Raw genomic sequence first — 18,141 nt, 5'->3', positions numbered from 1 at the left:
TTAGTAAATCCCCTGGCTGTTTCTATGGAAATGTTGAAGCAAAATAGCTATTTAATAAGCCTGCCATCTCACTGTACTCTTCCTCAATGGGCCCAAATTCATGGTCAACACTGACCATAACAGGCCATCATTGACCTTGTTGCTTCAGCAAGACAGTCTCGACATAAAAATACATGGTTTTGTGTGAAGGGTACCACCCATCTCATGTTTAAAAAAATACTACCCTGAGGCCAAGTTTTTCCCGGTTATTTATAACCTCCTTAATCATTCTAATGATGTTCAAGACAGCTTGAATATTTGAGTCATTCGATTGTGATGGTTTGCGTTTCGTTTCCAAACACATTAATTATTGCGCTTTTTAAAACTTCGCCACAAAACTTACAATAACGAGCGTTCTGACTTCTATTCAATATTTATTTGCTGACATTTGGACCATTTGTTCAAGTACACGTTAAACGAACATTGCTATTCATTACATAGACATAGAGGGTGAATGATTGAAGTTAATGGAGTAAATGGAGGATGGAGCATTGCACAAAATCAATTAGACAAACCATTAGCTTTCATATATATATATACTGAACAGCAAAAGAAACGTCAGTCAGAATCAATATTTTGGAGTCTTTATTTTCAAGTCATGATCAACACGAATTGAGATTTAGGATCAACATGAAACATTACAGGTATGGTCACCACAGTTCAAACAATAATGTGAAATGTTCTGAATAAGAAAAACACAAGACCAGGTGAGAACAAGGGAGGTCAAAATCAGTATCTTGTGTGACCCCCGTGAGCGTTGATGACAGCCATACATCGTTTGTACATGGAGTGGATTAATCGGTTGATGAAGGCATTTGTCACTTGGGCCCACCCTCTGAGAAACGCCTGACTGAGTTGAGCTGCAGTTGTCGGCCTTGGTCGAACGTCATTCAGTCTTCTTTGAACCTCGTCCCACAAGTGCTCTATCGGGTTTAAATTGGGGCTGAGCGCAGGCCAGTGCATGGTTTGGATGCCATTCTGTTGCAGGAAGTCCCTTGTTGCTCTGGCAGTGTGGGCATGGGCGTTGTCCTGCTGGAAGACATGATTTCCGTGACGTCCAAAATGTGGCACAACGTGAGGTCTGAGGACTTGATCGATGCAGCGAGCAGCTGTGACACCATTGCCTCTTCCTGGACCAATATTCTGGAACACTTTTTTGAAATACCAACTTCTGTCCTGGAAGTCCTTGGTGTCCTTGTGTTTTATACTTCTCCCACCCCCCCCCCCCCCCTTCTTCCCACGCCTCCTCCGCCCAAGCCCTCTCCCTCCCACACATCTCCCTGCTCTCAAATGTTGTGGTTGTGTGCTTCCCCTTCTCTTCCCATCTTGTCTTCCGCTCCCTCTTTTTGTGTGTTTTGTTTGTCTGGTTGATTTGTTTGTGAAATAAATGTTAGCTCTTTCACGAGCCTCGATTCAGTATACAAAAAAAACCAAAAAAAAAAAAACACAGGACCGACTTTGTGATTGAGAGCAATAGCACCCCATACCATGATGTTTGGACCACCCCACGAGTCTCTTTCCATCACACAGTCATCTGAGTAGCGTTCCCCATGTCTATGCCAAACTCTCACTCTGCCATCTGCCGTGGAAACACAGTATCGGCTTTCGTCTGAGAAAAGAACGGTTCTCCACTGCTGGTAACGCCAATTTTGATGCTGTGTGGCCCACTGTAGTCGGTCACGGCAGTGTCGAGCTGTAAGAATGGGGCCACGATACGGCCTATGACAACGGACATCCCTGTTCTTCAAACGTCGACGGACTGTATCACCACTAATGTGTCTCTGGTGGGTTCCAACTGTTTGTCTTGCAGTTTCTGTAGCCCTGGTAAAGCGATCTTGGATGTGATGATGCACAATCTGTCAATCCTGTCGTGGTGTTGTTACCCGCGGTCTGCCACTGCGTGGGCGGTCATCGGTGCTGTTGGTGGCCTGGTATCGTTCCTGTAACCTGCAGATGGTTCTCACGTTGACATGGAAAGCATTGGCAACCATTCGTGCAGTCTGTCCAGCATGCAATCTTCCAATAGCCTGGTCTCTCTGAATCCTCGTAAGTCTGGGCATGGCGCTGGCATCGAAACACGAATGATGAACACACGTTTTGGGGTGCCTTTTATAGGGAAAGTCACAAGGAGACGCACGTGCATTTTGATTTCCATGGGAATCATGCACGACTTTGTACCATGGTCGTTTTTTTGCCTGCGTTTTGGTGACCTGTTTTTATCCACGTGTGCACCACTGTCGGTTGTTAGGATTAAATTTAGATACAGACTAATGTAAATAACGAGATATCGAAACGAAATGCATTGATATTTCTATGGGAAATGTTCAGGAATTATTTTTATGAAGTGACGTTTCTATTGCTGTTCAGTATATATATTGTTACTGATCGCGGTTTAGATGTTACTTTGCCGAGCGAAGGCTCCGCGACCGAACAGTTACTCCCCGATTAGAACCCGATTTCACCCAAACGTTGGCCGGATCGCACCGCAGCTATTCAATAGGGAAAAGACAAAGGCGACACAGATGTGAAGAAGAAGAAGAAGAAGACCAAAAGGTTGGAAATACTACTAAATTTATTCCTACTATTTACATGCTCAAAGTAACCAAGGAGAAGGAAAGATAATAAAATAATATACAGAAGAATCAGAGACACAGTGCAATTATTAACTTATGCAAGCTTAATTAATACCCAGGGACAAGACACACAGAACAAACTCACGTACACAAGAAGGGTGGAGGAAAGGGAAGGTTCAGCTGGGGCAGATGGTTCGGGCTTGATCCCGCACGGGACGTCGGCTGGACCTCGACGGCCACCGATGCCACCGCTATCGGGTCCCCGCGGGGTAACGGGTTGAAGCTGCCTGGTGGAGTCAACGCTGCTTGTGGAGCCAAAGCTGCTTCTCTGGCTCACCTCAGGGCGCGTCTGCCGTCTCTGGCGCAACTGCTGGTAATTGACCTTGAACCTTCTCTCTCTTGGCCCTGGTGTCTCCTCACCATCAACAACTCAACGCAACCAACGCAACCACTGACCACTCGACGCCACCACTTCTCACCACCGACTTCTTACCACCGCAACCAACACAACCACTGACCCTCCACTGACGACCAACTCACGACCCACTCTGACCAAAACCACCCAACTCAGCTCTCCTCGCAACTTCTTGCGCGCGCGCCTTTATAGCGCCTCCAGCGATTAAGCCGCCGGCCTTCAGGACACGCCCATCGGTGTGCTCACCTCGGCCCTGGTTGGTCACGCGACCCTCTGGCTCCACCCTTGATGACGACGGGCGGGCACGCCTTTCTTCCCCGATCCGAGCACATGTTCAATGGTGGTTTTGGAGGGGAGGTAATATGGGCAATCGAGGCTTGGCAATGACGAAAGGGGATGTAAAAGGAAATGGAGATTTTGGGGATGGGAATGGAAGGGGATCTATTCTCTTTCACTGGTGCAATGGAGTACTTCAATTAATGGGAGACACAGCCTTACCCTAAAACACAGAATAAGATATAACTATCAAACAGGGCTATTCTATTATTTGGCTGACGTGTATGCTTGTGGACTAATTATGGGATGCCCTTTCACCTTTACACAGCTCCGGAGGCAGGGGGCGCAGAATAAACAATAATAATAATAATAAAGCACACAATCAAAAAAAATATACAGTTCTCATATCCGCAACAATATATATATGAGTGTTAGTTCAATTCAAAAGTTCAAACAGTAAAATCGTTTACTTAATGAGTGGTGTACCTCCAGATTTGATGATGTTGGAAACAATAAACACTAAATCTGCAGAAAGCAATGGCAGTTGTAAGTAGTTTAAATCAATCACAGTCGTTGATGTTTTGCAGGAGCATTTTGAGAATAATTAAGAGTTCATCAGAAGGGTTTTGTGGAGAGATCTCGATGTAAGAACACGATGGGTACATCGTCAGCAGGGCCTCTTCATACATGCGTTTGGCAAACTGGGGTTCCACCTGCACAGCAGCACATCGATACCTTAACCTGTGTCTTAACACGAGCTGGCCCGTCTCCTGACACCACCACAATGCAATCATGTTGATCAATCACACAAGTGCGGTTACACATGCCTGTAATTGATATAATTATCTACACATTATGTACAATGAGTTGTGCACACCTGTACTGTGACGTGCTGCGCGTGGCCACATTTATCTGTAAGCCTCTCTCCAAAACACAGTGTCACGTGGAATCTTGGAATAGGCCCCAGCATATGCATGTACAACCCCAGTTCTGCAGAAAAGGCCAAAGAGATTATTAGCTTGTCTGGAAATGGAATTCCAGATAAGGTATTGTCATCATGCGCCGTCCGTCCGTCTCCCATTTTGATTTCTTCGGCTAAACCACTGGACCACTCCTACCTGGAACGTCTGTCTCCCATTTTGATTTCTCCGGCTAAACCACTGGACCCATCTGGCTGAAATGTGTCAGCAAGGTTCCGCTCCCGACTGGTAACGGGGATTGGAAAGCTCGTTCCGGTCACGTGACTTTAAGTATGTCAAAATGGCGGACTTAGTAAATTCCTTCAAAAATCTTCTTCTCCAGACCCAGAAGTTTGAATGCTACCAAATTTGGGTTACAACATTAGGCCAGGGTAGAGATGTTGAATCGTGGAGGTCATGCTGATCACGTGACCGGAACTGTGTCAAAATGGCCGACTTAAGTCAATTCTTGGGAAAAATCACATAAATTCCTTTTAAAATCTTCTTCTCCAGATCCAGAAGTTTGAATGTTACCAAATTTGGGTTACAACATTACGCCAGGGTAGAGACGTTGAATTGTGGAGGTCATGCTGATCACGTGACCGGAACTGTGTCAAAATGGCCGACTTCAGTCAATTTTTGGGAAAAATCACATAAATTCCTTTTAAAATCTTCTTCTCCAGACCCAGCAGTCAAAATGCTACCAAATTTGGGTTACAACATTAGGACAGGGACCAGATAAGCTACAAGTCAAGTGGTCCTTTTTTGTAACACAATGTATTCAATTAATCCCTGAGGCACAAATAATAGGCAGTATTATCCTACCATGTATGAATTGCCTGGAATCGAACAGCTTCACCCACACATTCCTCTCCATCTTGTTGGGATTGTTAGGATCCTCTGCACAAGGTCCAGTCCAAAACACCCTTGCCATGCACAGGCGGTACGCATAAAGCCCGTTCATAGTCATAAGCAAGAGGAGACCTCGTTCGACGTGTTTTAGGATCGAGTCGGTGTGGAGCCGTTGTCGATGGTCAGATATCTGCTCAGTGTTAGGAAAACGAAACTGGAGGATGTCCCGAGGGCCGAAGATTCTCTCATCGTGGATCTCCACTTTTCTGGATGAAATGCAGCACCCGTTTGCGTGCAAGGCCTGCCACTTGCACACAGGCATGCTCTTGTAGTAACACTCCAGCTCCATTCCTACAATGACAAAATAAACTCATTCTCAAAGGGAACACACAGTACTGCATTTGAGACATCAGTCATCACATTGGTCTACAGTTATCTATCCGTTTTGTCATGTAAGCCTGAGTGTTTGCATGCTATATCAAGTAACAAAGTGATGTGTAAGGTATAGTTCGCAGATCTGGCAGTATGGTGCAGAGGTAGCGCACTCACTTTTGAGCTGTCTAGTCTGGGTTCCATTTTGGCCTGGGTATAACTACTGACTATATAACCTGACCTGAATTGCGAAAGATGAAGGGAATAGAGCCTGTGATTGATGCTGTGAAGAGGAACAGGTTGAGATGGTTTGGTCATGTGTTGAGGAAGGATGAAAGTGACTGGTTGAGAAGAGTGATGGAAATGAATGAAGAAGGAAGTAGAGGACGGGGAAGACCGAGAAAGACTTGGCTAAAGATGGTCGAAGAAGAAATGCGGGCAAGGGGGTTAACACGGGGAGATGCAGAAAATAGGGCAGAATGGAGAAGATTGTCATCGGGACCGCAAGGCTAACCCCCGCTCTAGCAGGGAAAATGGCCTTAAAATGCATGTTGTTGTTGTTGTTGTATAACTGTTGGACAGGTGTTTCAGAGGCAGGGCATTTAATTAAAAAAAAAAAATGTGCCGGTCTTCGGATGGACAGAAAGCTGGGGATCCATGTGCTAGCATTAGCTGTTATCAGATATTCTTTGCTGCCAGGTTAGACTGCTTTCTATCTCATTGTGTGGTTGTTGTGTGGGCAGTATCTCCCACACTATAAATAAATTCACATTTCTAGGTGTGTTTACATGTCATTGTTAACCTGAGATCCTTGGAATCGATGGCCCATTCCATTATCATCATCATCATTATTATCATCATAGTTGGCAGAGGCCCAAATCATCACATCGGTTTTGTATAACTTTGGAGAAAAATTTCTAAACCTTTCCAAAGCATTATACATTTCTTTCCTTATACATTTCATAAAATGGAATCCATAAAATCTTTCAATAGCTTTGAGCACTGGATGCCAATAAATTGGTAAATATTTGGATGTACTGTACTTATAGTTAATGAGTCCAATGATCGTACTCTTTGAGAGAGCTACATACCGGTACAGTTGCCCGTGACAAAATGACGGTTTCGGAAGGTACAAGCAAGTTCTGTTCCGGTGACTTGTTGATGAACAGGTAAAAGGCCAAATGTATAGGAAACTGTCTTCTTTTTAATTTTAAAGGCATATATTTGTATCAGCGGGCGGTGTAGCGGGCGGTATATAGTGCGCAGTATAGTGGGCGGTACAGCGTGTGGTGTAGTGGGCGGTGTACCATGTGGTGCAGCGTTATCGTTTTAAATAAAAGAAGTTTGACATAAAAATACACATATATTATATTTCATTTGTATCAGATGGAATGAGAGGTAGGCTTGGTATGAGAATAGTAACTGAGTTCAATCCATCGACTACATACCTATGGCTTCTATATATATAAAGCAGTAAAGTATGTTTGTTTGTTTGTCCTCTTATAACTCGAGAACTACTCATCGCAGAGAAAAACCAAAGGCATATTCGGAATCAGTACGTCTCAGAGCAACTACAGCACACCTTAAATTTTAAAAAACTTCGGGTTTAAAAATTAGCGTATTAGCGCAGAAGCGCTAGCAGAAGAGGGAGGGAATCGAAGGGAGGGAGCGCAGCGCTCCCTCTAGCGCTTCGCAGCGCCAGCGCTTCTGTTAGCGTAATGGTGCACAGGCGGTTCTCACTCTTGCGCATGCGCAAATGCGCTGTTCCGATGCTGCATGTTCCTGCAAAGACTTTGGCGCATGCGCAAATGACGACACATGGGCCACTGTATGTTCGTTTAATACGTACGCGCTTTGATGGGCGGGGCGTATGGCGTTCATGAAATGGTCGAATGCGGAAGTGCTTGAAGCCGTTGCGAGCGACTCGCACGATCTCTTGTCATGGTCCACAAGATTATCACAGAGACGTGCAGCTTCCAGCATTACGAGATATGATCGAGACCTAACTTTTGAGACCAGTCCCAGCCTTCTAGGCCCCGTGGTTGGTTCAGACGACCCCGACAAAGGACGTGTTGGATTTTATCGCGAGCCGATTCGAGCGCCGACGTGCCGGCGAACAAAACCAGTCATATCTTTTTAACGCGTGGTTCGATTTTTACAAAATAAACTTTTTCTTGAAGGGCTGAACCGTGCGCTCACAACGATACCGAGTTTGACCCTGGGAGAGCCGTTTTGCGCCGGCAAAGGTGCCTTGTTTTCCGTGATGATCATGTCGTGCTGCATAGATTACCATAAATTATAATATATTACCGGCGGCGCGTTCCGTGACGTCACGGCTCACTTAATTGCAATTATCTCTGGGATTCCTTGGCCGAATCGTACCAACTTCTATATATATAAAGCAGTAAAGTATGTTTGTTTGTCCTCTTATAACTCGAGAACTACTCATCGCAGAGAAAAACCAAAGGCATATTCGGAATCGGTACGTCTCAGAGCAACTACAGCACACCTTAAATTTTAAAAAACTTCGGGTTTTAAAATTAGCGTATTAGCGCAGAAACGCTAGCAGAAGAGGGAGGGAATCGAAGGGAGGGAGCGCAGCGCTCCCTCTAGCGCTTCGCAGCGCCAGCGCTTCTGTTAGCGTAATTAGCGTATTTCGGAACGTTAATTTTTCAACTTCATTATTCGGAATCAGTACGTCCCAGAGAAACTTCGTAATGTTAATTTTTCAACTTCATCCGATTGACATGGGACCAACGGCATGTGACAGAGAGTGAAACATACATGCTACATTTATTTGACGACAATGAGTTCCGACTTCCGGGTTCGTGCCGCCAACCCTGTTAGGCGCCTCTTGCGGCACACAGGGAATTACCAGTGAACTGGTACTCAATTTGCCGACCTCGGTAGGATGACAGGCTGAATCAACCCCCCTGGTGTTAAGGGGGAGGAGGAGGGGAGGGGAACGGGGGGGAGGGGGGGAGGGGGAAGGGGGGGGAGGGGGAGGTGAAGAGGGGAGGGGAAGGGGGATGGGGGAGGGGCCCTTCTTCCCCCGGGCACCCCCACACCCTCCCCTCCCCCCCTCCCCCTCCCCCCTGTTTCCCTCCCCTCCTCTTCCTCCTCCCCCCCCTTCCCCCTCCCCCTCCCCCCTCCCCCCTCCCCTCCCCTCCTCTTCCCCCTCCCCTCCTCCTCCCCTGCCCGGCAATGCCGGGTACTTCTGCTAGTTTATACATATAGATGATCGATTTATTTGTTCTGATCCGGTCACCGGATGGAGGCTGACCACAATACCACGGAGTTTACACACGAGGAAATGTCCTATGAGGCAAGGCAGCCAGATATTCGGAGGGAGTATATAATTTAGCCAAAGTACATGGCCTACTCAGTAGGAATCATTTTCACTAGCCGAAACCCGTGGAACATCCACGGAAGGGAGGATGTGGTGTATGGATAGAGTGTACCATTATGGATGGCATAGGGGATTTGCTTGTGCGAGTAAGAGTTAGGAAGAAAGATGAGAATGAAGAGTGCGTATATGAACAACGATCGCCGACACCGGCACAAATGCATGCTCTGGATTGTCCACTCAGTGGACGGCTTGCTTTCGCCTTCGCCTGTCCAATCAGCGGACAGCTTGCTTCGCCTTCGCCCAGCAGACGCCAATACGATGGCGTCGTAAGATGGCATCGTATCGGTAGATAATCGGATGCTTTTGGGCCCCAACGTCGGCTAATTCCGATTTTTCGAGTATGGCTGTACGTGATAAACAAAGAGCGCGGCTCGTAGATCGTAAATCCATTAGTGTCGTGGGCATCGGGTCACTGGGTGCGGCGTAAAAGGGATAACAAAGTCGAGTCCTTACGCTATTATTATATAGATATCACGTACCGGTAACCAAAATTATATAACTTTTCACTGATTCTTACACCTTTCTATTCCCCATCTTACCTTCCCTCTCCCATATTCCTTTTCATTTTTGGCTCTTTTCCTTTATTCACCATCCCCTCTTCCTCTTTTCTGTTATGAGGGTAAGACTTAGAGCGTGGATTAGGGTTAGGGTTCGGGTTGTTAGGGCTAGGGTTGGGGTTAGGGTTAGGGTTGTTAGGGTTAGGGTTGTTAGGGCTAGGGTTGGGGTTAGGGTTAGGGTTGTTAGGGTTAGGGTTGTTAGGGTTAGGGCTAGGTCTAGGGTTGGAGTTGTTAGGGTTAGGGTTGTTAGGGTTAGGGTTGTTACGGTTAGGGTTGTTAGGGTTAGGGCTCGGGTTGGGGTTAGGGTTAGGTTTATTAGGGTTAGGGTTGTTAGTGTTCGGGTTAGTTGTTAGGGTTAGGATTAAGATTAAGGTTAGGGTTATGTGTCTATAATTACAATGATCCCCCAACCCCCAAACTCATGGATGCACCCTTTGCATTAGCCAGATTATCTTCCACTGAGCATGATATAAATATATAAAGGCCTCAGAAGTTGCATTGCCATCTCACTCGACCCAGAAAGCATTTTTTTGAATTGATGTCACACAGTTCAAGGAGCACCTTATCCCGCGCAGTCTTGAGAAAGAAGGATGTGGGCAGAGTCCGCGAGCGACAAATTTGATTGGTCGAGATGAAATGCTGAAATATTTTGTCCAAGTACTGCAAATTGGAAGGGTTTTGAAAGTGACAAAGTGGCGATTTGTGTTCTCGTGTTGAAGTATATAACTAAATTGAAATAAAATAAAGATTTTATAGGTCAAATAAATAAACCTTTTCAGACGTTTACCGCCGCTGCTGCAGCGTCTTTTACACCACCTTATTCAACATGTTACATTAGGTCTTTGTACCTGTTGTTTGTGTTCTTTATGACATCCTTAAAAACAGCTAGTTCCTGATTTGGAATGATTTTCAATTTCGTTTGACTGCCAGACAAGCAGACAGAGTAAAAAAAAAAATTACTTCTTTCTCTCTGCACATGCGCTATCCTGCTCAGAATGAAATACAATTTTACATAATTTGTTAAAAAAAATAAAAAAAATAAAACCATACCACAGGTGTATCCATCAGTGGCAAAATGATCAAGGCTTGCTTCAGAAACCTGCAAGCAAACATGCTTAATCACTGGTGTGATAGGACTGCAATATTTTGGTTTCAAAGCTGAACTTGGGGCCATTTATTTATTACGTACGCAAATATGAAAGCATTCTGATCCCACTCCTTACCAGTCCAGTCACCACCCCTTTCCAGATCTGTCTAAGGCTGGTGTCTTCCCTCTGCTTACTCCTATTTCATCTAAAATTTGTTTCCCTTCTCTCCCAACTCCTGCTATACCATTCCGTACCCAAATTTTTCTTTCCCAAAATCCTCCCTTCTCTTCTAATTCTCAATTTCAATTTTTTCAATGTAGCTACCTCTCGAACGTCCGTATTAAATAGATGGCTCCTTCCAGTGTTCATGAAATAATTACATGGTACAGTTCCAAACATGCTGACAATATGAACATGCTGATGAAATACTCCATTACCGGTGCATTCGGTGGATATGCAGGTGTCAAGCGCAAGTCTCTTCTTTCCTCTGCATAGCTGAAACTGTCCTCATCTGTACTCCAGAATGAAATAAAACAGTGAGAGGGAAACTTCCATTTTATCTCAATTCATGCTCCTTACATTTCTGGCTTAAACAGGAAAGATGCAAATGGCATGTTGAGCACAGTAAGGATACAATGTATGTATGTATGTATATATATATATATATATATATATATATATATATATATATATATATATATATATATATATATATATATATATATATATATATATATATATATATAGTACCCTGCCAGAATAGAATGAACATCCCTAATTATAAACAAACTCGATTTTAACATGCGGGATATGAATACAACCAATGGGTCTACGGATATTTACCCCACGTACGCGAACCAAAAAGTTATGTTAAGCAGTTGGTTCACTTCTTTCTATAAACGTCGGCTTATGATCGACAAACAACTTTATTTCAATTGAATGTTATATGTTGAACATTAATCGGAAAACAAACCTGTAGTTTAGCAGTATTTGCTTCTGAAGTCACCTTGATCGCACATGCGCAGAGAGGAGTGAGTTAGTTTTTTTTAAACTGTTTTCCCCTGACGGTCAAACAAAATTGAAAATCATTCCAACCAGGAAACTTACTGTTTTTAAGGACGTTATAAAGGACACAAATAACAAACACAAATAACTAATGTAATGTGTTAAACAAGGAGGTGTGAAAGACTCTGCAACAAAGAAACTTTTTTATTATTAAAAAAAAATCATTATTTTATTTCAATTTAATTATATACTTCAACATTGTAGAACACATATCGTCTTTTAGCACTTTCATCAACCCTCCGTTTAGCAGTACTTGGACAAAATGTTATGGCATTTTATGTCATCACGACCAAGCAATTTTACTGCCCATTGACCCCACCCATGTCCTTGCTTCTCAATACAGCATGAGGTAAGGTGTTCTATGAACTCTCTGGTTGTATCTGATATCTTGGCTTTTTTGTAGCTCCCAATGCATATGTTCCCAGGTATCCTCGATGGTATTCATGCAAGGACTTTGTGGTATTCAACACACAGCCCTCAAAAATGTTCTGTAGAACTTGTACTATTGTGTATTGTAGAATTATTGAGTTCTGTAGAATTTCTACAGAACATTTTTTTCAGGGAAGCCACAGCCCAATCCATCTCCTCTGGGCATACTTAATCCATATGGCATCATCTTCTCGGAAAACATCACCTTTGCCTGCCATGTTTAGCATTTTTTCCTCACCTGACACATGATGACGATGTTGACGATGTTGATTCAATGAGTAACTTTTGGCTCTGCATGCTAGAGCACCTTACTTTCCATCTCTCCTTCTTGCATAAAGAATCCTACCTTTGCCCTAGAAAACTAGATAGTTCATAGAATACCTTACCCCACACAGTGTTCAGGTATATAATTCAATTGAAATAAAATAATGTTTTATATGTCGTATGAAAAAGAAATCCTAAAGTTTAGCGCTGTTGACATGCAGTCTTATACACCACCTTATTTAACATGTCCCAAGTACTGTAAAACTGGAGGTTTTTGGAAGCGATAAGAAGGTGATTTGTGTTCTTCAGCATTCAATCATATAATTAAATTTAAATAAAATAAGGATTTTAAAAGTCTTATAAAAAAAAAATTTAATTCCAGAAGTTTACTGCCGTTGATGCAGTATCTTTTACACCACCTTATTTAACACGTTACATTAGTTCCTTTTGCCTGTTGTTTGTGTCCATTATGGCATCCATAAAAACAAACAAACTTACAATTTTTCTGTTTGGAATGATTTTCAATTTTGTTTGACTGGCAGACAGACGAAAAAAATTATCTCACTCCTCTGCGCAAAATATAACATTCAGTTGAAATTAAGTTGTTCCTCAATCACAAACTCATGTTTGTTTGACGGATGGACGGACAGACAGACCAAAGTGAACCGATTGCTTAACCCCGCTTTTCGCTTCCCGTGCGGCGAGGTAATTATGAATTGAGTGATGTTGCACAATGGTGGAATTGCACTCTAACTACACGGCACAGTGACAGACTACCTTAAAAACAAAACAAAAAACAGCTCTCCAATTGGTGTTTACCTTTCTCACGTGACTCCGTAGCCAGGATGCGGTACACCTTGTATGATTCAGCTATATGGGCCTGGCTGAGGTCTTTCAACTCTTGGAAATGTGGACTTTTGTTGAGAGCACAGCGTAAACGAGCCTTCCATGTTGAGGCATCGGGTTTGTCCATCCCCTCACGGTATTTTCCCCTATGCACTGTCCAAGCCTGTACATACAAAACATTGTGACTGTACATGTGAGCATAGATGTCCAAAGAAAGATGATTTTGCTCCTTCATAGTATATAATAGCTTACAGCATACCTTTTCTCTGAAAACCTCATGGAAACTGTGTTTAGTGACCAAGATTACGTTACAGATCAATAAAGAGGATTTTAATGGTCTGATCACCTACCCCACATGATGCCCAACCCATGAACCACAGATGTCTGACCTACTAGAGCAGGGGTCAGGAACCTTTTTGACTGGGAGAGCCATAAAAGCCAAATATTTCTAAATATATTTCATTGAGAGCCATATAGTATTTTTAACGTATAATAAATTAAATATGTCTTACTTTTAATGCGACTTCTGGTGCTGCATGGTTTTGCTGATGGCCTTGTAGTCTGGTTCATACGTGGTGAGGTTGAGCTTCATGCAGGCGTTGAGGCTTCCATCAGTTAAACGTGAGCGTAGGTTGGTCTTAATGTTCCTCATATGCGAGAATGACTGCTCACATGCATATGTAGAGCCAAACATGGTCAATACGGCAATACTCACACGCTGCATTGTGTGGTATGTCACAGGAAGCTCGTTCCAAGTTTTAAGAATCAGCTGGTCTTCAGGTTGAAGATTTTTCATTTCTGTCCACTTGTGTTCCCTCGCCAGCTCTGCTCGCTGTCGCGCAAGACTTTCCAACTCTCCATTAAGTGACTTGAACTTACTCATCCACATGTCTGATGCCTTCAGGTCAGCAACTTCCAGCTCAAAGTCTCCGATAGAGACCCCGGGGATGCATGTCAGGTCGATTTTGTCCACTGCACACTCATGTGGATGAGTGATGAACTTGAAAAGACCAGTGCACGCACGAAATTCTCCAAAACGTGCTTTGAATGACTGCAGGAGATTGGACGTAAAGCCAGCTAGCTGCTGGAGATCCAGATGTTGAGTGGAGTCACTTGCTAAGCATGCATCTCTAAATTGTTGCAGTCTTTCAAAGTGCAGAAGACGACCTGTTTCAATGTCCCTGAGAAAGACTTCCAGCTTGCTTTCAAATGCAAACACTGCTTGTTGAAGGGATGAGATTGTATTTCCAATACCTTGCATTTTCACATTGAGCTGGTTCAGATGGCCAGTTATGTCCACGAGATAGTGAAACTGCAGGAGCCAGTCAGTGTTGTCTAGCTCAGGATGCTTGACGCCTTTCATTTCAAGAAAAGTCCGGATTTCACTCAGGCAAGCTGCAAAACGGCTGAGCACCTTCCCCCTTGACAACCAACGCACGTTGCTGTGTAAAAGCAGACCGGGATAATGATTCCCAACTTCTTCTAACAGAGCTTTAAACTGGCGATCATTTAAAGCTCGGGCAACAATAAAGTTGACCACTCGAATGACCAGCGACATCACCTCACCAAGCTCCTGGCCACACGTCTGAGCGCAAAGCGCCTCCTGGTGCAGGATGCAATGAAAACTTAGGATGGCTCTCTTTTCATGTTCACGGAGAAGCGCTACAAATCCTTTGTTCTTCCCCAACATACAGGGTGCACCATCAGTACAGACAGAAATAAGTTTATCCATCGGTAGTTTTTTTTCTTTAGCAAACTCCATGAAAGACGTGAATAAATCCTCTCCTCTTGTTGTCCCTTTCATTGGCAAAACAGCCAAGCTTTCCTCACGCAGTGTGTCACCTGCAGCATACCTGGCAATTATACTGCACTGAGATAGATGGCTAACGTCTGTTGACTCATCTAACGCGAGAGAAAAGTATGTCCCGGCGTTTATGTCCTTAATTTGTGTTTCCTCGACTTGATTTGCCATCATGATGCTACGATCGTGCACAGTTCTTGCTGACAGGGGCATGTCTTTTATTCGTTTGATTATCTTGTCTTTATTTGGGAAGTCATCAAACAGTTTATTGGCCACATCAAGCATGAATGTTTTGGCATACTCGCCATCTGTGAATGGCTTTCCATTCCTTACTATTGCCAAAGCACCCGCAAAGCTAGCGGAATTCCCGTCACCTTGCTTGGTCCACACACGTAGTTGCTGCTGACTCGCCTGCACTCTCCGCTGTAGCTCCTCGCATGCCCTTTTCCTGCTGTCCCCCGCTGGATATTTCGATGCAAATGAAGCATGGTGCGTATCGAAGTGCCGCTTTATATTTGACCGTTTCATCGATGCAATTTTATCATTGCATATTAGACATACCGCAGATCCTGCTCTCTCACCAAATGCAAATTCCTCTGTCCACGCAGCCTGGAATGCACGGTAATCATCGTCTTTTTTTCTTTTCGCCATCTTTTCCGTTACAAGGGTTGAAGCGGATAAACTAGTTGGCTATCTGATAAAATTGATTTCTTCACCTTTACAATGACGCAGACATGCTCGCGAGCCATTGGTTCCCGACCCAACCCACGGGTGACCCGTGACCCGTGAAATTTATCTTCAAAACTAATTTCTGTTTACTTTAAAATGACACAGTATTATTAAGAAATATCACAAGTATTTTAAAATCAGTTCCAAACTGATTTTTTTTTTTTCAACTCAAAATTGTCTGGGAGCCATATGCCGTCACCGGAAGAGCCATATATGGCTCGCGAGCCATAGGTTCCCGACCGCTGTACTAGAGTGTGTGAGTGACAAGCCAGGAGAACTGCCGGTATCCGGTCAAAGTGAAGCAACTCAGTCTTGAAAGCTCCACATCCAATGGACGACAACAGAAAACCATTGACTGGGTTGTTCTTTTACTTTGGGTGTTTTAAATTATATATATATATATATACCTCCACTTCATAAAGTATAGGAGAAACAACCTTGGCTTAGAACCCTCAAAATGTGTTTTTTGTTTTCAACTATCAGATTCCCAAACAATTCTGAACTCTCGTGTCTTTTATCCTGAACCTCGAAAAGGAATCAGCAGAAAACCTCTGCACCATTTAAATATGTAACTTAAAACACTAGTTAAACGAGAACAATACCACTTCACCGATGATGTCATCGTTATGCTTTTGTTCCCCATTGGGAATACTTGGCAATATGGCAAGTTTCAAATTATTCCATTTAGTGGTTTCCGAGAAATAAATTTTTTATTATTTGCGTTTATTCCAAGTTGGTTGCCATACCACGTGACCCATGATGTCAATTATCATAAAGACATTCTATATGGGTGTTGCTCCTACCTTGAAAGTTTTGTCTCAATCGGGCATGTGGTTGCTGAGAAAAACGAGGTTTGGCCCGTACGGGCGTATGTACGTATATACGTACGGGTGTATGTACGTATATACGTACGGACGGACTGCCGGACAACCTGAAAACGTAATTCCTCCGGCCACCTTCAGGAGCGGAGGCATAAAAAGCCTATTAGCACCTGAAAGTTATTACCTACTAGCACCTGTGCAACACCGAGATGACGGTTTATATCTGGGCCGAGATTCAAAACAGGCTAGACAGCTGAGCAGCGAGTGTGTGTACCCCTATAGTGTAGGCTGCTATGTCTTAAAAATGGCTGTCGTGTTTTTTTTTTGTTAAAAGCAAAATTCCACTTGATTCCTTGTCTTTGGGGTGTCACATGTTCGAAAAAATAGGTTGTTAATTTTTTTTAACGGATTAAGGGTGTCAAATCCAAGATGGCCGCCAAAATATATAAATTCCATTAAAACTGGTATTCTGAACACAGTATGAGGTCCAAATTAATGATAATACCCATAATTTCAATACCAAGGAGTTCAAAAACAATTAATTTCAATATGGCAGTCAAATTCAAATTCAATTTCAATATGGCAGAAGGAAGCGGCATTGACCAGGCTTGGGTCGAAGCTGGACTATATTCTCCAACAACCGTAACACAAATCCTAAATGGAAAACATCTCTACAGGTCCCTAGAAGCACATACTGTAACATTGCTTGCTCTATACCATCTCTACTTTGACAGGTTCCTAACAAAAGCACCAGAAGATAAAGTGTTCCTAAGTGAAGAGTCCATTTATTTGGAAAAAGCATATCAGAAAGATATCAGCATGAACACAGGCAACCGTCAAAACCTCAGAGATGCCGTTAGAGAAACCATGACCATGTTCGAATCTAGAGATATCCTCACAAAGTTGGGACAGTTTGAAAGCAATCCAGCACCAATTCAACACTACATCCGTAACTACTTGAGGCAGTTTGAAACTATCCTTCAGTATATTAGAGCTACCAGACAACGGGACCTGCTGCTGCATATGGAAAGCACTGAAGCTCTTATCAAGTACTTCTTTGCTCACGACCACCTGAACTACTCACGTTTGCTCCCTTTGTACCTGTCAACAATGCAGCAAACAGAACAAGTTTTTCCAGATGTCTGGGCAGAACTCCTGAAAGGAAATTTCTGTGTGACGAAGGGCATTGCTGCATTCACTTCAATAGGTCCAGATCACGGAATTGAGCAGGAGAACCGCAAACTCAAGGTCATTGGAGGCATTACTGGAATAACCCAAATTGAGAGAGCTCTAGACCGTTTCTTCCTGATTGCACCTGACTTGTCTAATCTAGTAGAGGAGTTTCAAAGAGAATATGGCATGGAAGGTGCTGATACCAGAGACCAACACCACGAGATCACAGGGGGAAAGTCCACCCGAGTAATGAGAAATTCCGCTAGATTGACAGAGGTATTTGTTGTTCATGGAGACCCATTCGTAACCGATGAGAGTGACCTGTGTAACCTTCTTACCAAGAAAGTAATTGATGAAAAGGTAACAAAGGACATAGTAGACCGCGATGCCATCGGACAACAGTTGTTCCAGACATTTGTCAAAGAACGCCTTACAGAAGGAAAACTTTCAGTGTGGGATCCAATGAAGAGAAA

General features: G+C 43.5%; 1 protein-coding gene across 2 annotated transcripts in view; it reads right to left on the bottom strand.

The window, feature by feature from the left end:
* Window positions 1-2,593: 2,593 nt before the first annotated feature.
* LOC144894023 (interferon regulatory factor 4-like) overlaps window positions 2,594-18,141 on the bottom strand; it is a 40,607-nt gene continuing 25,059 nt past the window's right edge. For both annotated transcript variants that reach the window (XM_078785541.1, XM_078785540.1), the window contains 6 exons: window positions 13,118-13,307; window positions 10,978-11,051; window positions 10,503-10,551; window positions 5,088-5,465; window positions 4,181-4,293; window positions 2,594-4,016 (listed from right to left, as the gene is read on the bottom strand). In XM_078785541.1, coding sequence (XP_078641667.1) covers window positions 3,864-4,016; window positions 4,181-4,293; window positions 5,088-5,465; window positions 10,503-10,551; window positions 10,978-11,051; window positions 13,118-13,307 — 957 coding nt within the window. In that variant the 3' untranslated portion in view covers window positions 2,594-3,863. The remainder of the gene's footprint in view (window positions 4,017-4,180; window positions 4,294-5,087; window positions 5,466-10,502; window positions 10,552-10,977; window positions 11,052-13,117; window positions 13,308-18,141) is intronic.

This window comes from Myxine glutinosa, chromosome 10, assembly GCF_964187855.1.
Source record: "Myxine glutinosa chromosome 10, kmMyxGlut1.1, whole genome shotgun sequence".
Lineage (NCBI taxonomy): Eukaryota > Metazoa > Chordata > Myxini > Myxiniformes > Myxinidae > Myxine > Myxine glutinosa.
The sequence above is the reverse complement of the archived record's forward strand: the minus strand, read 5'-3'. Positions and strand labels throughout refer to the sequence as shown.